A 27,535-nucleotide genomic window follows, 5' to 3' on the forward strand; every position below is an offset into this window, starting at 1 on the left:
TAGAATCTTATTTTTTATCCCCATTGACTGCATTGTGGTACAGGGCACATGTTTTATGCTTTTGTTTGAAGCACGTAGAAACTCTGTAATCAGTAAAATGTAGATGCCCAGTTCCGTCTGATTTTGAGTCATAAACATAGTGATTAAAAATGGTTTTCATCATTCTTCAATTTGTTATCAGCTTAAATGATAAATCATTGGGCTATTCTATTCTATTTAAAATCCACACTACCCTTGTGGAATATATTTGGGAAATATCTCCTACAGGGGGAGTATGAATTTATAATGGAATGAACACACTAGGTAGTTCCAGTTTAATTTCATACTCCCTCTGAGAAAGATTCAACATGAATCTTCCACTGAGGGAGAGTAAGTTTCAAATGAAGCTGCCAATTGTGTTCATTCGATTTGAAATTGACACTCCCATGTGGAAGATATTTCCCAAGTCTTCCACAGGGGTAGTTAGGCCCGTTATCGATTGTCAAAAGTATTGATAGTCGGAAAAATCATGGACTTCCGACATGTTGGTACACTTAATGGTTAGTATCGATACACAAACCATACGGCACACATGCTTAGATTATCCCAAATTGCTGTCATATATGGAGTGCAAAGTTACTTTGCACGGTCGTTTTGTTATGTAGGGGGCCTATTTTGTTGTACTAATAATCATTGAAGAAACATAAATTGCATCTTGAAAATGTGTCAATATAACGATACTGTAAATGGAATATCCCAATACAGTTATTTACAGATGTACAGTATGGAGAGATATCATTTCAAGTTAGCAAATTACTAAAAGCAGGTGTGACATTGTCTAGCAAAAACTAATTATATGTTATGCAAACAAAGCATAGTCAATATATTCCTTCCAATGAGGATGAAATCACTTTATTCAGCGTAGAGCAAGAATCCAGAGAATGAAGTGTATTTGTCATTGTTACTGTCCACTTTCTCTCCATTAGTCCCAAATCTCAACCACACTTGATTACCTACTGACAACTGAACTATGGCCGTGTTACTGGCTGAACGAAGGTTGTTAGTAGAACTCTCACCAACTTCATGATTGAATGCCGTACTGATCAGAGCATTGTCTTTCACAAGTTGAACTTTTGGATCATTGTTGTTGTAAAAGCTTAATATCGTGAACATAAACACATAAGTCCCTGCAATTTCACACGTAAACTTATCAGTAATCAAATTAAAATCTGAACCAATGTTGATCTCTGCATGGTCAAAGGTGAGAACATCGCCATTGTTACCAGTTTGGGCAGATGTCTTAAAGACAGAGAACGCAGACTTTTGTGTTTGTGGCAAGTCTCCTGTTGGTCCAGGAGGTCCAGGTTGACCATCAGCACCTGCTTGCCCATCAGCCCCTGGTTGACCATCAGCGCCTGGTTGACCATCGGCACCCGCATGGCCGTGTGCTCCCTTTGGCCCAACTTTACCGGAAAATCCTTGCAATCCACGCTCTCCTCTGTCACCAACAGGGCCCAGAGGACCAGGTGGGCCCCTTTCTCCAATTGGTCCAGGCATTCCAACCTCACCCTTCATGCCCATTCCACCTCTCAAACCATCTCGTCCAGGCAAGCCATTTGATCCAGGTATGCCAGCTGATCCTGGGATGCCAGGTATGCCAGCTGGCCCTTGACAACATGAGTTACATGGGACGGGTTGAGCTTCATCAGGTGCAACTGTTGAGAAGCTGCCAATAACATGGATGAGGATAACAAGGAGCAGTATCATAGATGCCATGTCAGATTACCTGTAGAAAGAAAAATAGTCTTCATTATAGTGGCTGGATCTTTGTTGTGGGGAAAGCTAGAGAGTTTGAAAGAGATGATTAATCATCATTCATCATCATCCTTTGGAATATTAGAGGTGGAAAATGCTTTGAAAGGTCTGATTCCAGTTGAAATCCATACACCCCCTATAGAAGACATGACCTTAATCTGCCACACAGGGAGGGTGAATTTCAAATGGGGTTATCTGAATTGGTGACTCCATATGAAATCTACACCCCCTGTGTGGAAGATTAAGGTCATGTCTTCCATGGGGGTGTATGGATTTCATCTGGAATAGCCCAATGGCCTCAATTCCAAGGGCATAGTTTGATAACCTTCATTTAGCAATCAGCTCAAAAAATAACCTCAAGTTGTCAGGTATGAGTTTTTATATGCAACACATTCAAATTAAAGGTCATGATGTATGTCCATTAAGCACATTTAAACAGAAACAGAAAGCAGGATTTTGACATTCTTGTTGATATAATATTTCCCAGACCCAGATTAACTGTTTGTAAGAATACAATGGGCTGTTCCATTTGAGATCTGACATTCCGCTGTAGAAGATTTAAGATAAGTGTTTCCACAAAGGGAGTATTATTTTGAAACCCATTCTCCCCCTGTATGATGGTTTTACATATATCTTTCACAAGTGGAGTGAGTATTGTAAAATCCATACTCCCTCTGTGGAAGACTTTTCTTAAAACTCCACAGGGGGAGTGTGGATTTCAAATTAAATAGACCAATGGAAATTTTACTGTACAAAAATCTATCGTGTAATAGAGCAATTTGTTTTAAATAGCATGCACATAGAGAAAACATACTATACTTGCCTGTGTAGTTGTAAACCAATATAATTCTGCCTCAGTCACAACAATGTAATTCCCAGTATGTAATGCGTTGCTTCAATCTAGAGTGTCTACAGCTAAAATGAGGCGTAGTCCCAATGCAAGGCTAATAATAGTCTCGTCAGATGAAATGCTTACCAATGAGGTTATTAAACTATAGTGTGTCCTGAAATAAATGGTGTCTGTTACATGTATATCATTAGGCATACAGCAGACATGTCCAGACCTGCCTTTTATATTTCATACGAATTGAACTAATTCTATTTGTCGAGAAGTAATTCAAGATGAAAGGACTCAGGCATGAGAATTTTCAGTTTTAAAACTGAATTCAGTTTTTTTAGTCAAAATTTCCGCAACTTTATTTAATTTCAGCATGTTGTTAGTATTTTCTGCCCAATTTCACTCACACACATTTTCATTTTTTTTTTAGGAAAGTGTAGTCTCATGCCTAAGGACTGTCATCATTCATCCATAACTAATGTTTTCATACTATGTTTGCCAATAATGTTTCATCTATTTATCATGCTTGCTAAGATTCTCGGTAAGCGATGTCTGGTTTCACCATTTGCTGACATTTGACAATTTAAATGTGGTGGTTACAGTCTCATGTCCCATATAATAATTGTGTTACATTGATAGATATTTCAACTTTTCTCATATGAATAACATCTCAAGTAATGAGGGATCATTGCAAAATGAAACTGTAACTTTGACAGTTACACTTGCTTTATTCTAAAGCAAGAAAAATAAATGAATACTGCATGTTTGAAGGAAATTAGCAAATAATCCTAGGCTGAAGTGTTGGTATTAAAACAGGTTGTCCTAGCTTAGGCTAGTCCATTTGAAATTTAAAAGAATAGTTTGCACTATTACCTTGACCTTGCTAGCGACGACCGTATTCTAAGTGTGATTGGCCAATTCTCAAAAGCTATGCTAGCTCCGTAAGCATGTGGTCTTGCGTAGTTTGCTCGACGCAAATATCTGTGCGTACCCAAATTGGCTCTCATAATCGAGAATTATCATACCAACCATCTGACGTCACATGTCAATTAAATCAGAAACAATTTGTTTATGAGTTGTCATAGTAATTGAAATTTCTGAATGCAGTGGCAAAAACAGCATGCCCTATGGTTAATTTTGCACCTTCAAACATACAAACTGTTTCAAAAGTTAGGGCTTAGTTATTGTAAATTTTCTTTCCTGAAAGACCACAAAAGCACCAGATGAATCAACCTTCCTTTTACACACTACTAACCAATCAAGGGTTACGGGGAGTTGACAGTGACGTCAGGTGCAAACTAGTCTTTTTAATTCTGTTTTGAATGACAAGGGACTGAATTAAAAAGACTAGTTTGCATCTGACGATCAACTCAGCATGTGATTGGAAAGAAATGTTGATTCATCTGGTGCCTTCATCGGTGAAAAGGAATCGCAGAAAATGGTGAAAAATGACAGTATTTTTACAGGACAAAAAGCAACTTTTCTATGCGCCTTCAGGAAAGAAGGTTTCCTATTACTAAGACCTAACTTTTGAGACAGTTTGTATGTTTGAAGGTGCAAAATTAACCATAAAGCATGCTGTTTTACCGCTACATTCGGAAATTTTAATCATCGAGACAAATCGTAAACCAATCGTTTCTGAGTTTGAATGACAGGTGATGTCAGAGGCCAACTAGTATTTTTAATTCAATCTCCCATTATAGTACAGTAAGTTTAAAACAACCATCACAAGACTTAATAATTGAAACTCTAATTTGTAGTACTTGTAGATACTTTTATATTTAGATATTATTACATTCAATATTTTGCTCTTAAGCATGAAGTTTGAAAGATGTAAGTCAACATTTTTTTATGAATGTGACCCGTTCTTGCAAAATCAGACGGAACTGGGCACCGACATGTTGCTTTAAATTTGATCTGATATTTGGCTCTGAATCAAGGAATTTGATAGGTGTCTTTTACTTTAATGCAGTCTTTTCAATTTTAGAATCTTACTTTATCACAATCGACTGCATTGTGCATGGTACAGGACACATGTTTTATGCTTTTGTTTGAAGCAGGTAGAAACTCTGTAACCAGTAAAAGGTAGGTGCCCAGTTCCGTCTGATTTTGACAGAACGGGTCAGAAATAGACAAAGTGATTAAAATGGTTATAGGTTAATAAATACGTATCGCTTGTTGGGAGTGAAATTGTACAAAATAATGCATGCATACTGAGGTGTTGATGCGTCTAATACACGAGCCCCGAAGGGGGGAGTGCATAAGACGCATCAACATCTTAGTACAAGTGCATTATTTTGTACAATTTCTAGAGTAATAAGTGATAACGCATTTATTAACCTATTTCCTACACGAGAAAAAAATCTATGATTTTTGCTATTTTTATAACAAAATCGACACTAAAAATGTTGGAAAATACAAGCAAATATAAAAGCATTAACCTACAAGAAAAATTAATGCTTCCGAAAGCACTGCACTTAGTACGCATAGTGCGCGCCTGTGCATATATACACACAGGGCCGGATTTACCATTGGGCCAGATGGGCCCGGGCAGGGCCTCCGAATTTTGGGGGCCCCCAAATTGACATGTGCATCTTCCTTTTTAGCCCCCAAAACATGTTTTGGGCCAAAATGGGGCAAATTAAACAATTTTGCGCACTGGCCATTATATAGCAAAATTCACCTTCGTTTTGGGCTAAAATAGTCTGAAAAATTTCGTAATACTCCCCCCTCCGCCACTGTTGATATCGCGATCTTATACCTATAAACCAAAACCTGGCCACTTGAGTACACATGTTTTCCTTACGGTGAATTTGGGGCCTCCAAATTTTGGCCTGGCCCAGGGCCCCCAATAAGGTGAATCCGGCCATACACAATCAGTGCATGTTTTGCATTTATCTAACATTTGCTCTGATTGGTTCTCGCTATCTAAGGGTGTTTGAATTTTCATGGTTCTTCAATTTGTTACCATCTTCAATGACTAAATCATGTCAATGTAATATGACACATTGGGTTATTCCATTTAAAGTCCACACTACCACTGTGGAAGATTTGGGAAATATCTTCCACAGGGGGAGTGTGGATTTTACATGGAATGAACACACTAGGTAGTCCATTTGAAACTCATTCTCCCTCTGTGGAAGATTCAGGTTGAATCTTTATCAGAGGGTGTATGAAATTCAAATGGAGCTGCCTAGCGTGTTCATTCCATGTAAAATTCATACCCCCCTGTGAAAGATATTTCCAAAATCTTCCACAGTACAGGGGTAGTGTAGATTTTACAGGGAATAGCCCATTCTGTTAGGCAAAATAAACAATTGTTATGTTGTCTTCAAGTGTGAAAAATGGACAAGTTGGGTCGGTCGGTCAGTTATCTTTTTCTTTCCTTTTTTTTAACCTTCAGTTTTTGAAAATCCCAACTAAATACTTCTTAGATAATCAATTTAAGACTAGTCTTTCAATAAAATATTAATTTGAAGTGAAAAACATTGATTTTTTTTAACATATCTGTAAAAATCGTCATTCAAAAAAAAAAAAAAAAATTGTGACCTTGATTTTTCAGGATTTAGGGTCGGACTATGAGGGCAACGCAACAAGTTTTTTGGCCTTATTTACAGATGTTAAGTATGAAGTGATATTGTTTCAAGTTAGGCAAATTACTCAAATCAGGTGTGACGTTGACTAGCAAAAACTAATTATAATTATGTGAGAACATGCAAACAAAGGTTAGTTGATATTTTCCTTCCAATTTGGATGAAATCCTTTCATTCAGCATGGAGCAAGAATCAGGAGAATGAATGTATTTATCATTGTTAAAGTACACTTGCTGTCCAGTGTTCGCAAATCTCAACCACACCTCATACCTACTGCTAACCAAACTGGCCATATACTGGTTGACGAATAATTTTATTCGGCGTAGAGTATGAATCCGGAGAACGAAGTATATTTGTTGCTGTCACTGTACACACTCTGCCCACTGTTCCCAAATCTCAACCACACCTGATTACCTACTGTCAACCGAACTATGGCCGTGTTACTGGCTGAACGGTGGTTGTTAGTAGTACTCTCACCAACTTCATGATTGAATGTTGTAGTGATCACAGCATTTTCTTTAATAAGGTGAATTTGTGGATCATGATTGTTGTGACTGCTGAATACTGTGAACATAAACACATATGTCCCTGCAATGTCACATGTAAACTTGTCAGTGATCAAATTAAAATCAGAACCAATGTTGACCTCTGCATGGTCAAACGTGAGAACATCGCCACTGTTACCAGTTTGGGTAGATGTCTTGAAGACAGAGAATGCAGACTTCTGTGTTTGTGGCAAGTCTCCTGTTGGTCCAGGAGGTCCAGGTTGACCATCAGCCCCAGCTTGTCCATCAGCACCTGGTTGACCATCTGCCCCTGGTTGACCATCAGCACCCGCATGGCCGTGTGCACCATTTGGCCCGACTTTACCGGAAAAACCTTGCAATCCTTGCTCTCCTCTTTCACCACCAGGCCCCTGTGGGCCAGATGGGCCCCTTTCTCCAATTGGTCCAGGCATACCGACCTCACCCTTCATGCCCATTTCACCTCTCAAGCCATCTCGTCCAGGCAAGCCATTTGATCCAGGTATGCCAGCTGACCCTGGGATGCCAGGTATGCCAGCTGGCCCTTGACAGCATGAGTTACATGGGACGGGTTGAGCTTCATCAGGTGCAACTGTTGAGAAGCTGCCAATAACATGGATGAGGATAACAAGGAGCAGTATCAAAGATGCCATGTCAGATTACCTGTAGAAAGAAAAATAGTCTTTTAGTGACTGAATCTTTTTTGTGGGGAAAGCCAGAGAGTTCGAAAGATCAAAGAGAAATTTCAAAGAAAGTCTGCTTCATCATTATTCATCATCATCATCAGATTTTGGAGGTGGAAAATGCTTTGAATGGTCTATTCCAGTTGAAATCCATACACCCGCTATGGAAGATGTGACCATAATCTCACACACAGGGAGTGTGAATTTCAAATGGCATTGCCTGATTGAGTGACTGCATCTGAAATCTACCTCCCCTGTGTGGAAGATTAAGGTCATGTCTTCCATAGCGGGTGTATGGATTTCAACTAGAATATACCATTCAAAGCATTTTCCACCTCCAAAGTCTGATGATGATGAATGATGATGAAGCAGACATTCTTTGAAATTGCTCTTTGATCTTTCAAACTCGCTGGCTTTCAAGTTATTGTTTAACATTGGTGAATCGATTCACCAGGTTTGTTCTTCAAATCTCATAACAATTTTTGCTTGACAAAACCTTGACTTCATTAGATCTGACTCTGAGCACCTGATCCACTTTTCCACTTGTTATGTAAAATCCACTTTCGAAGTGTGCAAAATAGCCTATGCACAACCGGAAGCCTGATTTCCGGGAAAATGGATTAGATGCTCAGATCTGATGAAGTCTGACTTAGAAGTCCGACGAGATGGATGAAATATTATTATTATTAAGGCAATAGAACAAATTAGTTCGATCTTTCAATCGACCATCGATGCTTGGTCGATCCTTATTATTTATGAAATCAATTAATTTACTATTGTTAATTTTGATGAAATAGTCATTTATTAGTGTTAATTCTGATTAATTAGGTGATAGTTCATTAATAGCAAGCATCGAAGCAGCATCAGCGGTCGATCCGAAGATCAAACAAATTTGTTTCTGAGGCCTAATTCAAGAGTACTCTGGCAATATTAATATTTTGAATGTAAAGAGAGCACATAGCTTTATGGTGGTAAAGGTTTTTTTTAATGCTACTTCGAAACCTTCAGTCAAGAGCCATTAGACAAAATATATAAATTATTATAAAATATAATTATAAATTAGAACAGAAATGTGTTTGCTAAAAAGTAGAGTGCATAGTTTGTTATTAACGCGGCTGTGTACTCTAGACATTGTTTCTTTCGCGAAATTGAGTTTTTTTGATGTGTTTGTACTTTGTTATGTTTTTTATAAATACAAGGAATGAAAATCCAGATTTGTAAACTCCAACTGCAATATTTTAGGATTTTATTTCACTATTCCACTCGTGTTTGAAATTGAAAAGCGCGAACAACGCATCGCGCTATGCGTAACACACAAATACGCTTACGCATACGCTGACGCTTATCTGCATGCGCAGCGCATCTTATGGAAACATCACGGAAGCACTGATTTCACAAAAACCTAGGGGTCAAATGGCTCCGCTTTTAGCTGATAAAATGTGGGTTTTTTCAAGTTCTTTCCCCGATTTAAATATCAAGTTATGAATGGATTTCGCTCAAACTTCTCAAGGGGCCGTGGATTTACCAGATGTTTAGGTAATGTAAGGTAGAAAAACGAAAACTGCCGCATTCTCCTGTGAGATTCGATGAAAGTGCAAAATGTGACCACTTTAAACTTCAACGGCCATTATTTCAATGTTCATTTTCTCGGTAAAATGATGATTTAGGTACACGGTAACTCAATAAATACAGCATAGGTAAGCAAATATGATCATCGTAAGAAGCATGATCGACTCAAGAAACAGTTTTCCCATTTTTTTATATTTTGGTCTATTTCCGATTTTAGGCATCATTTTGTGCAAATAGGCGTTTTTGGAATGGAGCCTCAAAATTGAGATTAAAAAAAAAAAAAATTTTGGAAAGGGTGTTTTTTTGTTATGATGTACCGAACAAATATTGCCAAAAACTCACTTTTTTGTGATTTTCTTCATAACTGTTGTTTTTACACCAAATCTATATTTATATTAAGATTCATTGATGTATTGCCTTTATAAAAATGTATACTTTTTTATGTTTTGCGTGAATAATTACAAAGTTATTGCACTTTTACTACATGCATGTCTGAGAGTACACAGCTGCCTTAAACTTCTTACAAATCAAATTTAGACTTCATTGTCACAGCATTATAAAAACACCCTAAACATGCATGTTATTGACCCTTATTTCCAAAAATTGGCCAATTATTAAAGGATGTGTCCGGCAATCACAACATAATGTCTTATATGTTAGAAAAATAATTATCAAGCACGAATCACATGGTTTTATTTAAAACAAATTCCTATTAACCATAAAAACGAATAAAAACAGCCATCTCTCAACATGCGAAATTCAAAATTCCCGCGTGGGAGTTTTGAATATCGCGTGTTGAGAGATTTCTGTTTTCATTTGTTTTGTATGGTTATTATGAGTTTGTTTTAAATAAAATCATGCCATTCGTGCTTAATAATTAATTTTCTCACATATAAGACTTAATGTTTTGATTGCTGGACACTTCCTTTAAAATTTATTGCCAGTTAGGTCCAACTAATTAAGGATTAGGATTCAGGTATGCTTCATTTTGCAAAACATAATAATATTATTTTTAATCCCAAAATATTAGTACTGTATTTTGTGGCAACCAGGAGTAGAGGATGCTACAATAATTATTAACCTCTTTTGCCAAATTAGATATGGCTAAATCCTAAACCTTTAGTTGGACATGTATTTTTATGGTGCCTAAACACCTAGACCTAAAGCCTAAAACTAAGTCTAATATCAGTCTATGCATTCTCAAGTTTTAGCAAACACATTTTATATCATTTATATTTGTGATATGATGTGCTCCATGGGGGCCAAAGGAGGCATTTTTGAAAATTAAATTACTATAATTATTACCTTATACAAACAATCCGGGGGCACTCAACACAAATGACCATACAGGTATGCTCCCCATAAAGACCCCCCTTTTGGGTTTCAGAGTCTCGAAAAGACCCCTATATTTGACCAAATTAAAGCTCCGAAAGACCCTTGATTTGATAATTTCAGCTCTAAAAGACCCAAACATTGCTCATTCCTCATATTTCTTGTTTTTTCAGGCGATTTTCAACCAAAAAGCCAAGAAAGATCCTTGATGTTGACTTTTCGCAGCTCCAAAAGACCCCATTTTACTTGTTCACAGCCCGGTTCCCAGCTACGAAAGACCCCCCTTTTACCGGTACGCCGACAGCTCCCAAAGACCCTCCACCTCAAAATTCAGGGGAGCATACCCACCAAAATTTTTGATGTGTGCCCCGGGCAAACTATATCATATACTGAAAACACCAAAGGTCTAGCATACTTGGTTCTAAAGTTCTGAAGTAATACCCAATTGTCCATTTGAAATCCATGCTTCTTCTGTGGAAGACTTTTAACTCCACAGGGGGAGTGTGGATTTCAAATTAAATAGACCAATGGAAATTTTACTGTACAAAAATCTATCGTGTAATAGAGCAATTTGTTTTGAATAGCATGCAAATAGAAAAAACATACCATACTTGCCTGGGTTGTCGTAAACCTTATTCTGCCTCAGTCACAACAATGTATTTCCCAGTATGTAATGCAGTGCTTCAATCTAGAGCGTCCACAGCTAAAATGAGGCGTAGTCCCAATGCAAGGCTAATAAAAGTCTAGTCAGATGAAATGCTTACAAATTGAGGTTAGGCCTAAATAAAAATTGTTTGATTGGTGTAACATTAAAAAAAATAGGGTAGGTAGGTCAAGGTAATTCTCTGCAAGTTACCAATGCAACTTTTAAAGCTTTAGATTGCATTTAATAAAGGCCTTGGATATTTTTTCTCTTTTTTTTAAATTAAATTTTTGGGTTTTTATTCGCAAAAAAAAAGTCTAGGGTTGGGCCTAATTTTAAGGTAGGTCGACCAATCAACAAATCAAACAATTTTTTAGGCCTTATTAAATTCTAGAGTGTGTCCTGAAATAAATTGTGTCTGTTACATGTATATCATTTGGCATAAGGCAGACATGTCCAGACCTGCCTTGATTTCACACCAATTGGACCACATATTTGGCCAATTCTTTTCATGGAGAAGTAATTTATGATGAAACGATTTTCATCATTCATGCATTGCTAATGTTTACATGCGACGGTGTACTATGTTTGCCAATAATGTTTAATCTATTTATCATGCTCGCTAAGATTCTTGGTAAGTGATGTCTGGTTTCACTGTTTGCTGACATTTGACAATTTAAATGTAATGGTTACAGTCTCATGTCCCATATAATAATTGTGTTACATTGATAGATATTTCAACTTTTCTCATAGGAATTCAACATCTCAAATAATGGGCTATTCCAGATGAAATCCGCACTAGATTTTGGAAATATGTTCCATAGAGGGGTATGTTTTTCGAATGTAACTGGTGTGGGTTACTCATTTTGAAACTCATACTCCCCCTGTATTATGGCTTTAGCTTTATCTTCCACAACTGGAGTGAATATTTCAAATGGAAACTACCTAAAAGTCTATTCTATTTAAAACTCATACTCCCTCTGTGGAAGACTTTAGCTAAATCTTCCACAGGGGTAGTGTGGATTTTAAATGGAATAGCCCAATGAGAAGATCATTGAAAATATGAAGCTGTAACTTTGACTTCATGACAATTTATATGTGTGACAATTCATAACATTTCATGACAATTACACATTAATATAACACATGCTTTATTCTAAAGCAAGGAAGTACATTCTAGATAGTGCAAACTATTCTTTATTTGAATTGTAATATCAAAAACATTGATATGTGAAACTATACATTTCTGAATCCTTATGACTAGATAAATTCATTGATATGGTTTTTTTTAATTGGACCCTGTATAAGGTTGGATAACCTTTTCCTGCCAAAAGGCTACTCTGGTTTAATTGCTATCATATGTCACACAATCTGGTCCATGGGGGCGAAAGGAGGCATTTTAGAAAATTGAGTTGCTGTAATTATTACATTATACATATAATAGGCTATCATTTACTGAAAACACCAAAGGTCTATCATACTTGGTTCTAAAGTTATGAAGTTTTTTGATGTCTATTTTCTTATGCATTTTATTGTTTTGTTTTTACTCCATATTTATACCTTTATCTCAGTTTCAAATTTGCTGCCTTTGGCCCCCATGGACCAGTTCGTGTCACATATGCCCCATCATGATGTTAACAACCTCTGGTAGCAGTGCATCTTTTCTGTGTATCAAAAATAAGGAGACTGAAAGAAGTTGAAAGAACTAGCAGTAACCTTTATTTATTTATTTTTATTTCTTCTCTGCAGTATGGAAAAGGATGGCAAGATAACCCAAGCCAACATCTTTGGAATACAAAAGAGATATGAAAATGCCAAATATTATGTAAGAAAACAGATCAGTGTTATGTACTATACTAGAAATTTCAATTGAATGAACACAGCTTTCAACAACTGAACTCGTTCCAACCGTGATCACATTTTACATATTTGAAACTACACCGCAAAAGCACAACCTTGGATGCAATAATTAAAATTAAACCAATCACTGGTGTTGGCTTGGTTGAATTTACTACCATGTTATGTACGCACAATCGCACACGCTTGCGTAAATCGCACAATGTACGTGAAAAATTGTCACACGATGTCAGGCAACTATAAACACTTGCATAACAAGAACTGAAGTCCTGTGACACAAAAAAAATACTTTGGTCGGCTCCATGAGAACAGAAAATAATGAATGCAATTCAGGATCCTTTATTTATTTATTATTTTTATTTATTTATATATTTATTTTTTTTGAGTAGTGCAGTTTATCCCACAGGTGCTTGCGTGGATTATAGTTTGATCAGCTTGTAATCGGCAGGAATTGTTAGGCTTTTACCAGTACGCCAAAAAGTAGAGCCATGTTTAGAGTGATATACGTAACCCGATACGTATCTAACCTGTCTGGTTAAATAAAGTAGACAAAGTATAGGACTTGAATAAATAATTTGTGATACTTCTGGCGAGATGTCACAAGACAATTCTCGAAATAAAATATATTGATATTAATCTGTGATGTTATAAGGTCCGCCGATTACGAGCTGAGCAAAGTATAGGTCTGTATAATTTGTGCCAAAATATGTCTTTCTTACCATAAGAATGATTGTTTTGGAATTGTATCAAATACTGGAACTTACTTTTTGCAACTTTACGACGTTGCGTCTGGAACCACCAGACTTCATCAGGCAACTGACCCGTTGGGCTGGTCACATGATAGACGGCAAAGTTGCAAAAAGTAAGTTCCAGTATTTGATTTAATTCCAAAACTCGGTTTGAAACTACTGGATGACTAAGAACATTCACTCATTTGTCATAAGAACCATTATTACCAAATGAATGTTTGAGGCAAAATATTACAGGGATCTATATCTTGAAAAGCACTTTGCTGCCAAGTCCCCCTTAACTTTTGATGTGATGCATTATGTCTCATATCAAAACTGAACTTCAAGATTACTTCCCGGATTATATATATATCATCAAAATATTCTTCTTGATCAAAATAGGTATACATTGTACGAGTGTTCCGTCAAGGATCCGCAATACCGACTTTCATCTTCAGACGTTACCGAGAATTCCAAGAGCTCAACATCAAATTGCGTTGCATCTTTCCCGACATGCAAACCCAGCTGCCTATGTTGTCAACAGGCCCTCTAGTGGGCAGAACACATGTGAAACAGGTAGCAGAGAAGCGAAAGAATGAATTGGATCATTATATACAGAGACTTATGCATATGCCAGCAGATATCGCACAGGTGAGTAGTCATTTAAGGTCAGGGCCCAGAATGAAACCCGGTGGGATACCCACCCAGCTGCCTATGTTGTCCACAGGCCCTCTAGTATGAAGAACACATGTGAAACAGGTAGCAGAGAAGCGAAAGAATGAATTGGATCATTATATACAGAGACTTATGCATATGCCAGCAGATATCTCACAGGTGAGTAGTCATTTAAGGTCAAGGCCCAGAATGAAACCTTGTGGAATACCCACCCAGCTGCCTATGCTGTCCACAGGCCCTCTAGTGGGGAGAACACAATATAATAGGTGGCAGAGAAACAAAAGAATGTGTTTGGTATTCCATAAAGATTTACGTAATAGCGCGCATAGGCTCCTTTGCCTTAGGGTAAATTTCATGTACTAATAGAGAACTCCCATCTCTGAGAATCTCAACAATAATTTAGAGTGTGTGCAGATTTAACAAGGGAGCCCATATAGGCAGATCTTTACTATATATTAATATCATGTTAACATGGGGGTGTATCAGTTTTGTATGGTATACATGTAATGTACTGCTCCCACAGTGAACCAGTTAAACACTTTTTTCTCTTCGTATTTTTACAGCATGACTTGGTCTACACATTCTTCCATCCTCTACTCAAAGATGAAAAAGATGCACATCTTGCTCACAACCCTAAACTCAAGCAAGGTAAGAGATGTAAACTGGTCTTATATTCTTAAGTGGCAGGTGAAAGGAAAGATCCTCTCTCCCATATTCTGCAGGCATACGGAATGCCCTACCAGCACAATTATGTCACTGCAAAACAGGAGTTACAGAGCTGAAGTGGGAGGTTAATACCTATCTTGACTTCAACCTGTCAGCTTTACCTAAATAGATAACTGCTGTTAATGCCTACATTAGCGTTGAATTGACATAAAAAGAACAAAGTATGCCAACTTGATGTGGGAAAACAAATAAAATATAAAATGCTATGCAGAGGTGACAAGAGACAACAAATATAGGCACAGCAGTAAGTAATAAAGATGGTATCCAGATTTGTTTTTGATTTAAAGGCTTAAAAAAAGAGTTAACCATGCAAAAACAGCAGGGACTAACAGGAATACAATAGTGCACTAAGAATTAAACTGACAAGTATTTCATATTTCGTACAAATGACCATTCAGGGATGTGCTGCAAACATAAGTCACATTTTCAGCCATTTGATATATCAACAACGACTTTTGCTAGACCAATTTTGGTCTATGGATGGGTCATTTTTTCAAAATTTTACCAAATTTCCCCCAAAATTAGCCCAATGAAATGAATGTAAATAACAAAAATCCTATTCACTATTATTTCGACATTATGCCAAACTCTTAATAAAATTTCATTTTCAAGGTGATGATGTAGACAGTGGAAGAGAGGTCACCATAGCACCAGGTGAAGTGAATGGACAAGTCAAGTTATCTATCAACTACAAAGATGATGCATTATTTATTATGGTTAGGCATGCCAAGGACTTGGTAAGTAGACACAGTTATTGGGTTCTTCCATTTGATGTCCATACTCCTATGTGGAAGATTTAGACAAAGTCTTCCACAGAGGGAGTATGTGTTTCAAATAGAATAGACAATTGGGTAACTTCCATTTTGAAATAGTACAGTTGCAGAAGATATACATAGGTAAAGCCATATACAGGGGGATTATTGGTTTCAAAATAATTGTCCTTAGCCAGTTCCATTTGAAAAACATACTCCCTCTGTGCAAGACTTTTCTTACTTCTTCCACAGGGGTATGGCAGATTTTAAATGAATTAACCCATACATACTGCAAAACATTAATGTTCAGGTGCATGAAAAATTCGCAAGTGAGATGGATTCACAAAATTGTGTTCTACAAATATTTCTTTTCCATGTAGGCTTCTATAAGGCAGGTGGGAGCAAGATGCTCACCTAGACGCACTTGCACATAATTTTTTTTTTTTTAAAAAGCTCATACACTAGGATCCACAACATGTTCATCTATCAGGGCACAGTTCTTTAACCCCAATACATTTGTACATTCATTGTGTTCTCATAGATAGCAAGGCTTATTGTCATGGGTTGTATTTATTCACCATGTCCGTGATTTTTCTTGGGAAGGCGGCTGGGAGAAAGACCTCAAATTTTTGATGTGGCATAACCAAAGGGGGAGCTTCCCCCTGTGAGAAGTGCAAATCCATATGTGAAGACCTAATTGATGCCTGATCCCCACAAAGTGACAAAACGTAAGATCCAAGACACCCACCCAAACCACCCCCAGAGTGTATCCCCAATGTTTAAAGTGACAAAGTAGTCTGTCAAATGTTTTAATTTCGTGTTTGCCCTGATTGTAGTGACCCAGATCTGTACATGAAGACATACAGAGTCACAAACATAAGATCCAAGACACCCCACCCCCAATCACCCCTCCTCAAGAGTGTAAGGAGTAAAGGGAGTAAAGTTGTATGTCAAATGTTTTCATTTCAGGTTTGCCCTGATGGTAGCGACCCAGATCCGTACGTGAAGACATACCTGATGCCAGATCCACACAAAGTGACAAAACGCAAGACTAGACTGGTGAAGAAGACGCGCAATCCAACGTATAATGAAATGGTAAGAGTTATCTTCAATACCTAAGTTACTAACCACCGTTTGACTGCCGGCATGCAGGCAGAACCAGTGATTGGGCCAGGTTTCTATTTTTTGGAACAATAGAATGGAATAAACCACCGATACTGCCAGGGGGCCCCTTTCCTTGAATAAGTTCATCATGACAGTTAGATACCATACTATTGATAAATTATGTTTTACAAGTCCAATAATTTATTCACATTTTAGATGTTTTATCTTCCCATTGGAAGGCTTCATCAGTAATGCGATGAACCAGCAACACTCCTACTCTCATCTCCAGAGTGTACAGTTCTTTGCAGTTGGTCATATACATGATTTAGTGACTATATCTCTTCATTGTAGTGGATAATATGATTTGAAGCCAAGGTGGTAATGGCATCTGGCAGTAAAAAGTTGTCAAAGTCCCCCAACAGTTTTTGTACATAAGACAAGTAGGATGTTCTTTACCTTCCAGGTTTTCTTTTACCATGTAATGGGATGTAGAGAGCATCTTCTGCATGGTTCATCTCTAATGTTTATTTATACTTAATATTTTTTATTTTCCATTCTAGTTGGTGTACAAACTCTCTTTATCAGAAGTGAAGAATCGCTGCATTCGTGTGACGGTATGGAACTCGGATTACCTCAAAGAAAACGCATTCCTGGGTGGAATCGATATCCCGTGTGCTGGGCTAGACCTGTCACGTGAGACACAGAGTTGGTACAGGCTGGGTAATCTAGGCTGATAGCCTGTGTGTGCTGTAGAGATGGTAGAGCAGATATATTACACTTCCCACAATGCATTTCTTTCATTTCAATTTTCTGTACTGATTTGCTATCTAGTGCAACATGTATCTCAATGAACAGAGCACATATAGATCTTGCAAGATATGTTTTTTTCTTGACTAACCCATGTTTAGCCAGTTAAAGGAAACCTGTGCAAGTAATGGGTGTTGTGTCATGTTGCAAAGGATTCTGGGAAGGGTAAGATATCTCCTCTGCAGAGTTTCTATCCGCCAAGCTGAGGGGTCATCTTTTGATTCTTAAAATTCAGGTTTAGGGCATTAGGGACTGGTCAATATTTACACAGAATTTGTGTCCGAATAATTGTGAATGTCCCCCTGTTGTAAATATTGATCAATCCCTTGCATCCAAAAGTCAAATAGTCATTTAGTCAGTTTGGGGGCTATTGTAGTTTATATTTATACGCCCCCATGAAAGACATGACCTTAATCCCCCGCACAGGGGGTGTAGATTTCAAATGGAGTCACCCATTCAGGTAACTACATTCGAAATTCATACTCCCTGTGTGGGAGATTAAGGTTGCATCTTCTGTACGGGTTGTATGGATTTCAACTAGAATAGCCCATTCCTTAACCCCATGAGTACTACCTGCTGATTGGTTACAAGAAGACTATTATAATTTATTGAGCCAATCAGCAGCATGGTAAGAATGGTGGTAGTGCTGAAGAGGATTGAGCTTGAACCTTTAGAAGCCGTATTTTGATTGGTCACCCAGGTGAACATATCACTTGACTAACCAATCATAAATACTGTAAGAAAAATAAAGGCAGTATCAATTTCAAGGTGTCACTGCAAGAATGCCCTATCAGCAACAGCTGCCTTATAGACATTTGACAATTTCTGCAAGTTACAAATATATCACCTGGCAGCTATGTAGACTGCTGCCCTCAGTCGTCAACCGTCTGGATTGACGACTGAGAAAACTACGTGGAAAAAAAGTGATGTATTTTGCAATAGGATTCCTGTGGCATACAGCATGCGCAGTTGTGTCCAAATTGACCTTTTGACAGAGTTTGTTGTTTTTAGAAGTTCAGAGCACGATCTTGTCACAGCGGCGTGGTACAGCGACGCGGTACACGGGCGCCGCTAGTCAGTCGCGCTGGCGCACAACCAAAGTCGCATTGAATAGTTTTCAGAAGTCTGTCATGATTTGGCCTGTAAGATAATCAGTCGTCACTACGAAGCATACACACAGGGATGTGATTTTTCCTCGGATTAGAGGAATTCCTCCTTTTTGAGTTTTTCTTCTCTGTACAAAAGTATAGGAGATTCATTAATGTTCCTTCTTTTTGGTGCTTTTCCACTTTTTTGATTGAACCTCTGTCTCATGCCTGATACACAGTACATGCCAAGTGTAGACGGCTGATTGGAATTAGTCTAGCAGCTATGGTGGTGATAAGAGTATGGGAAGTTGTGTGTGCAAAGCAGAAACAGATGTAAAGAACATAGCTTGAAAATAAAATCCCTTTAAAAGGGAAATTTAGTAATCCTCAGAAAACATTAAAAAAGAACTATTACTCAGATGTGCTATATACATTGAAAATATTTTGTTAAAAATCAAATTTTTGATGGAAAATGGTGAATGAAATCATGTGTGAATGATATTATTGTGGTGATATATTACTCTGATAATCATTTCTGGGCAAAAGATCTCAAAATGTGCTGCAAATTTTATTTTAAAATTTTCATTGAATTTATGGACCAAATATGGAGACCAATATAATATTATTATAATGTGGTCGTATGTGCTTTTGGCCCCTGAACATGTTTAAAACAAAACTGCCAACAGGTTACATTGGGAGGTTTTGATTTAAACATGTTCAGGGGCCAATGACACAGGAGGTTTCTAAGAACTATTTTGATTGGTTACAAAGTGGGCTGTATCATGTATTGAGCCAATCAGAGACATGGTAAGATTAGTCAGTAGGACTGAAAGGGATCAATGCGAAGAGATCTAAAAGCCCTATTTTGATTGGTTACCCAGATGATTAAATCATGTAATTGACCAATCAAGGGTTAATTCACATAAAATATAAACCATTTCATGTACCTGTATAAATGAATGTGTCATCAAATTAGCATTATTGTTTATAGTAAGTTACCTGTAAAAGTGGTAATTTTTGCGGGTGTAATTTTTCACGCTTTGGCCGATTTTGAGTTACATGTCTTGTTTTTAATTTTGCTATTTTGAGTTTTCATACATTAAAAGAACATATTCGAGTGTCTTTATTTTCGCGGTAGCTGTGTTGGGTGCAAAAAGCGTGAAAATTAATGTACCGTGAAAATTTCCACTTTTACAGTATTGTGTATTTACTTTTAAAATCGCCAATCTTTGCCTTTTAGATTTTAGCTAATTGATATTTTTATTTAGTGCAATTTAACTTATTTAATGTATATGAAGCTTCAATGGCCATGAAATTGAAATAGAATAACTGATGGACTATTCCAGTTGAAATCCATATACCCCTGTGGAAGACCGGGGTTGTGAATTTCAAATGGCGTTACCTGAATGGATGACTCCATTTGAAAAAAGGGAGGTCATGTCTTTCAAAGGGGGTGTATGGATTTCAACTGGAATAGCTCAATAATGATCACTAAGCCAGAATGACCTCATCCCAGTGGCCGAGGTCAATAATCTCCAATTAATAAGAATAGCTCAGAATTTGACCTCAAATTGGGGAATATGAATTTTTTGTACCCAACCAGTTCAAAGGTCATTCCTTGAATGTAGAAACGAATTGAGGTTAAAGAACTGTGTCCTGGTAGTTGAGCATATTGCCATCTGTATCACAAACTGTTGTATCTGAAAAGGCTGCCTTGTGTGATTTTTATTATCATTGTTGTATTTCATATTGTTATTTTATGTCAGCATGCTTCTTTCTTTTATGAATGGACATGAGATTTTAATATTGTGATAATATCGCAAAAGTAATATACAAACTTAATCTTACAGTGCATCTCATCACAATTAAACAAAAATTTCACAAAAGGCAGCCATTTGAGATACGACAGTGTGTTGGCATAAAACAACTTAAAATAATGATGTTGACTGTTTTATATAAGACGGTAGATGCACTCCAGCGGCTAAAAACAATACTTTTATTCTTTAATTATGAGTTAGTTTATATTATACATGTATCTGTGCAGAAGCAAAATGTCTATCCCCCTGCCTTATTTTGGATGGATATACAAATTACAGACATTGAATTAAATATTTCAATATTCAATGGCTTGTCAAAGAAATCGTTTTTTTACCTCAAATCATTTCTCTGAACAATTGTGACTGTAATCATGGATGTACTCAACTAAATACTTCCAAATCACAGGGTGAATGGATTTGTCATGTTAAAAACCATGTACTTAAAGTTGACAAGTAAAAGTATGTCAGCTTAATGATGTAACATTATCACATTCAAGTAAAATGGTCCACAAGGTCTAAGTTACCCACTAAAAATAACTTGTATTTTTCAAGTTTATGAAATTAAAAAATTATAAGTGTTGCAGATCATTGTGTTCAGTCACACATTATATGTGAGTACAGTTTTGATTAAACTCTCACCACGCATGACAAATGTCATTCAGGAGCAAAATTAATGTGTGATAGGTCAGGCCTACCATCAGGGTCTAAGCTAGGATTTGACAAGTGCCTGTCATTTTCACCAAAACTACCTGTCCAAATTTGACTCTAAAAACATAAACCAGACCTTCTGGTGGTTCAGTCAGTTCAAAGTGCTATTGTTATAGCCTTGATTTATCAGTCTGGTCTTGTTTTGAGTTCACAGAACTTATTCAAGCATTACCTTTGGAATTTAGCATATGTCGCAAGCAGTATTCGAAATAAGCACTTATCCTCTTGTCCTCTTGTCCAAAAATCACTGGGGACAACCAAATTGAGCTATGTACTTATCCCCTGGACAACCACTATTTAGATTCTTTGCACTCAAAAACATGACATATATATTTTGGGGACAGCCAAAATGTTTTGAGGACAAGCAGAATTCATGCTTTAGTTGTCCTCGGGACAACCTCCATATTTTCTTTATTTCGGACACAGGTCGCAAGCATTAATTTTGCCTGTTTGAGAGTTCAATGGACCACTGTAACTTTTCTTGCAGATGAGTCATTGTGACTGAATGCAACGATATGTTACATAATATATCAGACCAGTGTATCAAACAAACTGATAATTACTTTCATACATCAGATTTTGTTAAAGACTCATTCTAATAAGTCTTAGTTTAGGATTTGTGGATCCTTTATTTGGACGGCCTCTATTCCTATATATTGTAATTGTCAAGATATATTGTACAAGTCATAAATTTATATATCATATGACATCTTTGTAGTGTGTGCCAAATTTACATAACTATTATCTTATGACCTGGAAATTACAACATTGATATTCGAAATTTTGAATTCAGTCGATGGAACATGTTTGAAACCTGGTGATTATAAATATAAACCTCATTTATTCTTTTTATTTCATTAAATGGGGTCATTTTACTATATAGGTGATTGTGTGAACATTTGTTGAAAATTGAGAAAACATTTTCTTGAACAATTTGTGATGTGACTATGATCTTGTGACAAACCTGCCAAGGTATACGCTGTTCTGTTATTTTTTGTGGGGCTATTCCAGTTGAAATCCACACCCACTACATGTATAGAAGATATAACCTTAATCTTGCATATACAGAATGTGAATTTCAAATGGGGTTACCTGAATGGGCGACTCCATTTGAAATCTACATTCCCTCTGTGTGGGTCATATCTTCCAGATGTATGAATTTCAACTGGAATAGCCCAATGCTTACAAGATTTCAGAATATTGGAGAGTGCCCATTATTCCAGAAGTTCACTAGTCCGAAAAGGGTTCAAGTTAGGGTTTATGTCATTAGGTTTGGGGCTTAAATGTTGGTTTTAGGCAGGCCTGTACATAGCACCTGCCCCCTCCACACACACATACCCTCACACAAATATCCACTTTTTGCTATTTTTGCCAATAAAAAACTGAGAAAGAACTTTTTGGTGGCAAGACATCCAAAAGTCCAAAAAAAGGGTCCACTTTTGGAAGTCCCACACCCCAAACAATCAATCTTATGTATGGGCCTGGATGGGATTAGAGTAAGGGTTATGGCTTATAACAACCCTGATTGGTGTTTCAGACTAATGACCCTTGACCCTTCTTCGGACTAACAAGCTGTAACAGTGGAACCTAATATTGCCACTGCCTTGGATTTTAATTTGTTTTACAAGAATTTATATTACATGTATCTGGTAATTATAATATATGAAGGTAGAGTGGAACCTCGTTAACACGAAATTGGCAGGGCCATGGATTTAAGTTTATATCAACAGGAATTTGTGTAATGTCAAGTTGGTACATGTTAACATTACAAATGCCAAAATTCACATTTCAAAAAATAACAATTTTGTTTTTAAAAATCATACAGAAAAAAGATAATTGTGTGCTTTAAAAAAATAATTGTGTGTTATGAGGAAAAATGGCTATTCATTTAAAATTCACTCTCCCCCTGCTGTGGAAGATTTTGGAAATATCTTCCACAGGGGGAGTATGAATTTCAAATAGAATGAACATATTAGGCAGCTCTATTTGAATTTCAGCTGAGAAAGATTCAACTTGAATCTTCCACAGAGGGAGGGTGAGTTTCAAATGGAACTGACTAATGTGTTCATTTTATTTGAAATTTATACTCCCTTGTCCCCTGTGGAAGATATTTTCCACAGGGGTAGTGTGAAATTTAAATAGAAGAGCCCAATTTTGTGTTAACAAGTTTCCACTGTACTGGCCATAATCATTCATCATGTATCATTTGTATATCTATAAAATATCTATGATCATCTATTTCATATAGAATTTTTATTTATCACATGTAATTAACCCCATGAGAACTACCTGCCGATTGGCCAAAAATAAGTTTTCATTATCAATTGGACCAATCAGCAACATTGTTAGAATAATTTCACCATGCAAAAAAAATTGAGGTGAATTATTTTTGCAAAGCTCCATTCTGATTGGTGATTAAAATAAAGATATCATGTTATTGACCAATCAGAGGCAATGTTAGATCGACAGGTAGTGCTCAGGGGGTTAATTGATCTATGGTATTGCAATAATATAATTATCTACATAATGATTATTAATTATTTTAGACATGCTACTCACAATGTGTGAGTGGCATCAAAATGATTTTCATAATAAATATGAGTCATTATTTACTGCATAAAATAATTGCTGTATTTGTAGTTCTGATTACTTATTCTTTGCCCCATACTTCTTTACCAGTGTGCAGTCTTCCCCAGATAAGTTTCAGCTTAGACCTAAAAAAAATTGTTTGATTAGCGTAACATGAAAAAAAAAAAATTAGGGTAGGTCGGTCGGCAATTTTTTTTATATAATTTTTTTTACACACATTTTAGCTGAAAATTGCGAATTTTTCTTCCTTTTAATCTTTTTTTATTTTTTAGAAAAAAAAAGTCTAGGTTCGGGCCTATTTTTTTAGACCTTACTGCAGTCATAATTCTGAAGCTCCCATTGAATTGGGGATTCCCCAGGCAAGCTGGGGAAAGCTGAGCACCTGTATTTAGGTATGGGCCCTTAGTTGTTGGTGTGGATTAGCTTGTAAGCACTCTTTCATTGGTTCCTCTATGACGGACGGAGGCCGCATCGTCGCGAAACATACTTGTGGAGGCACATTGCCGTCCCAGTTGCCAACAAACCGTTGTAAAATAAGCTTTTTCAGTTGAAATCCACACCCTTATGGAAGACATGATCTTAAGGGATCTGGAATGAGCGTTTCAACAGTTCTTTTTGTGGGACATGAGAGCACATCAGACATATCGAATTGCATTCTGAATACGAAGAATGTCTTTCTGATATCAAATAATTTTCATATTTTGAAATTCACGATGTACCGTGATTCGTCCGAGTATAGTCCCACGCCGAGTATAAAAAATAAAATAAAATTTTTTATTTTTTTTTAAGTTTTTTTTTTCGGTTTTGGAGTGTCCCAAGACCTAAAGCTAAATGCTAGGATCATTCATGGTTGACCTAAAAAAAAAAAAAAAAAAAAAAAAAAAAAAAAAATTTCAAGATATTTTGTATTTTTAATATGAAAATTGATAATTTGTATTCATGTCATACTCTATTAATGATTTCAAAATGCATTGAATTTTTTTTTTTTTTTTGAAATCCGAGTATAATCCCACACCCCAATTGTGAAAAATTTTCACATAAAAAGCGGGTGGGACTATACTCGACCAATACTGTAATACAAATTTTATGACAAATTATTAAAATTTGATATTTTTCACATTTTGATATATAACAGTCCTCAAGTAAATTTTATATATCTAATGACATATTCTTAAAGTGTATGTAGCTGGGAGGAAAAGCCGACGATCAATTGAAAATTTTGACCTTTCATATTGAAGATATGGATTTTTTACCCAAAAAGACCTATTTTTTTTGGTGTTTTGGAAAAAACAATCCATATCTTCTATACGTAAGGTCAAAATTTTAAATTGATCATCGGCTTTTCATCCCACCCACATACACTTTAAGTATAAATCATCAGATTCATAAAGTTTACTTGAGTACTGTTAAATATAAAAATATCAATTTTAATCATTTGCCATAAAATGTGTATTACATTGCAATTTCAAAAATCAAAATTATTTGATATCATCAGGACATTCTTCGTATTCAGAATGCAATTTGATATGTCCAATGTGCTCTAATGTCCCACAATAATACTGTCCAAACATTCATACCCACCCCTTCATCTCTCACACAGGGAGTGTGAATTTCAAATGGGACTACCTGAATGGATGACTCCATTTGAAATCTACACCCCCTCCCCTGATTGGGAGATTAAGGTCATGTCTTCCATAGGGTGTATGGATTTCAACTGGGATAGCCCTATTCATCAAGACAAGTAAGCAACACACACAAATATTGAAATGGGAGATTAAGGTCATGTCTTCCATAGGGTGTATGGATTTCAACTGGGATAGCCCTATTCATCAAGACAAGTAAGCAACACACACAAATATTGAAATGAAGAACAAAACGCTTTAATGCATTTCATCTCAAATTGAGAGTAACGTTATCTTGGATTTCGCAGTGGTATATTCTAATCATGTGCACCCAATCCTGTGGTGCATATACATGTATACACACACATAGAAGGGCAATTTATCCACATGCTCGCGATGCAGCCGCATAAACGTACTGATTCGAATATGCTACTGAGAAATCCAACATGGCCTTACTCTAGCTCAACTTGCAGCAAGACACACTATAGCTACGTGATGGTTGTAGGCATAGTGTGTAATACCCACACACGATTGCAGTATGCGCAACCGCAGTTGGAACAAGTTTTGTTTATTTTGAATTAAGGGTTCAGAAGTTACGTGTCAGTAACTTAATTTTGGATAAATAAAATAGTTCTAATTGATTTAAAAGATAACATTACGAGAATACACAATAGGAATGTTTGCTTTTCTATCCTCTATGGTGTCATAGAGGATAGCCCGGTCCAATATTTTATTGAAGTTCAAAATTTTAGACCTGCCTTTATCATCTATGACATGATTGAGGATACTGGAAACAAAAAGTCCTATCATTTTTCTAGTCCCAGAACAACACACCAAATAGATGGGAATGGAAAGTAAGACACACGCTTGGGTCCATGGTCTAGACTATATATGTGACCTGCTAAATGCTGTTCTTTGTTTCACATTCACCTGTTCAAGCCAATTCGCTGTTGAAGTGATGTAATAATCGGATTAACTACCATAGCAATAGGTTCAAACAATATTTGAATGTATCGCTGCACTACATGCAGGTTGTACTCATCACCTGTTTATGCCTGCAATCATAGATTGAATACAATACCGCTTCTTTCAAATATACTAATCTTACAGGTGCGAGTGATGATCAGTGATCAGCTTGATATGGTTCAATGCAGAGGTACCGCGTGAACGTACAAGTGCAGCGCGGCATATTCAAAAATTGTTTTACCCTATTGCTATGGTAGTTAATCTGATTATTACATCACTTCGATGGCGAATAGTACATTTATGAATGGGGGCACAATGGCCATTCAAGGACATCCAGCTGGTTTGTACAGGTGCACGGCAAAAACAAACATTAACACAGTAGTGGCTAGGATGTCTCGAAACTACCAACTTGCGACTTTATGCTTATTTTGTGGCAGCAGGTCACATATTGTCAGTGTGTTTGTGGCCCCTGAACATGTTTAAAGCAAAACCTCCTATGTAATAATGTAACCTATAGAAGAATCCAATTTCACACATTCCTATACCTCAATGGCTGCCAAATTTGGGTCCCCGTCAGCTCAATCTCAACTAAAATGTGAAATAATGCGGCCTTGGAGGGTATTTTAAACTGCATTCTATCACCTGTGTTACACATAGACAAAGAATGATGACAGTTTACAACACAAAAGAATCTAACATCGCTTTTAAGCGGCTTTTTGGTGTTGCGGGGACCCAAATCTGGCCAACCGAATCCTGACCATGACTTGGCTCGTTGGATTCGTCTATAAGTGGTTTTGCTTTAACATGTTCAGCGGCCAAAAACACAGGTTTTACCTGCCCAAGGATGAATGTAAAATCCTCAAGCCCTATCAAGCTTCATTATAGCTAAAGCCTATAAAAAGCATCCTGCCAATATTTAATTACGGGTAAGAAAAAATAGGAAGCAAAGAAAGCCACTCACAATATTATAACTTTGCTCTTAGCTCTTGGGTAGAGATGTGAGATACTGGAATTTTTTATCTCGTGCCCCAATGCAAAGGCTTGACCTGGGATGTACTTACAGCATCATGTGGCAGTGGATCTATGGAAAACTATATCAAAAAATCACAAGTCACGCTTT

General features: G+C 36.8%; 2 protein-coding genes across 2 annotated transcripts in view; one reads left to right on the forward strand and one right to left on the reverse strand.

Annotated features, from left to right (window-relative positions):
• Nucleotides 1-18,796, forward strand: part of LOC140168454 (phosphatidylinositol 4-phosphate 3-kinase C2 domain-containing subunit beta-like) — a 58,495-nt gene extending 39,699 nt beyond the window's left edge. The window contains 6 exon segments of the mRNA XM_072191853.1: nucleotides 12,726-12,801; nucleotides 13,964-14,212; nucleotides 14,800-14,884; nucleotides 15,575-15,699; nucleotides 16,684-16,809; nucleotides 17,379-18,796. Of these exon segments, the coding sequence (XP_072047954.1) occupies nucleotides 12,726-12,801; nucleotides 13,964-14,212; nucleotides 14,800-14,884; nucleotides 15,575-15,699; nucleotides 16,684-16,809; nucleotides 17,379-17,552 (835 nt within the window). The 3' untranslated portion in view covers nucleotides 17,553-18,796.
• LOC140168730 (uncharacterized) lies at nucleotides 749-7,413 on the reverse strand. Its single transcript, XM_072192140.1, has 2 exons — nucleotides 6,548-7,413; nucleotides 749-1,761 (listed from the first exon to the last, which is right to left on the reverse strand). The coding sequence occupies exons 1-2, from the start codon at nucleotides 7,400-7,402 to the stop codon at nucleotides 892-894; spliced, it is 1,725 nt and encodes a 574-aa protein (XP_072048241.1). The 5' UTR covers nucleotides 7,403-7,413; the 3' UTR covers nucleotides 749-891.
• Nucleotides 18,797-27,535: the final 8,739 nt, after the last annotated feature.

Source organism: Amphiura filiformis, chromosome 13, assembly GCF_039555335.1.
Source record: "Amphiura filiformis chromosome 13, Afil_fr2py, whole genome shotgun sequence".
NCBI classification, from domain to species: domain Eukaryota; kingdom Metazoa; phylum Echinodermata; class Ophiuroidea; order Amphilepidida; family Amphiuridae; genus Amphiura; species Amphiura filiformis.

Excerpts from the sequence above, each read along its gene's own strand:
- LOC140168730 (XM_072192140.1), bottom strand. The coding sequence starts at position 7,402 with ATGGCATCTTTGATACTGCTCCTTGTTATCCTCATCCATGTTATTGGC. Across the intron at positions 1,762-6,547 it reads TCTCCGGATTCATACTCTAC|TCTGACATGGCATCTATGAT; the intron begins GCCGAATAAAAT and ends TTCTACAGGTAA.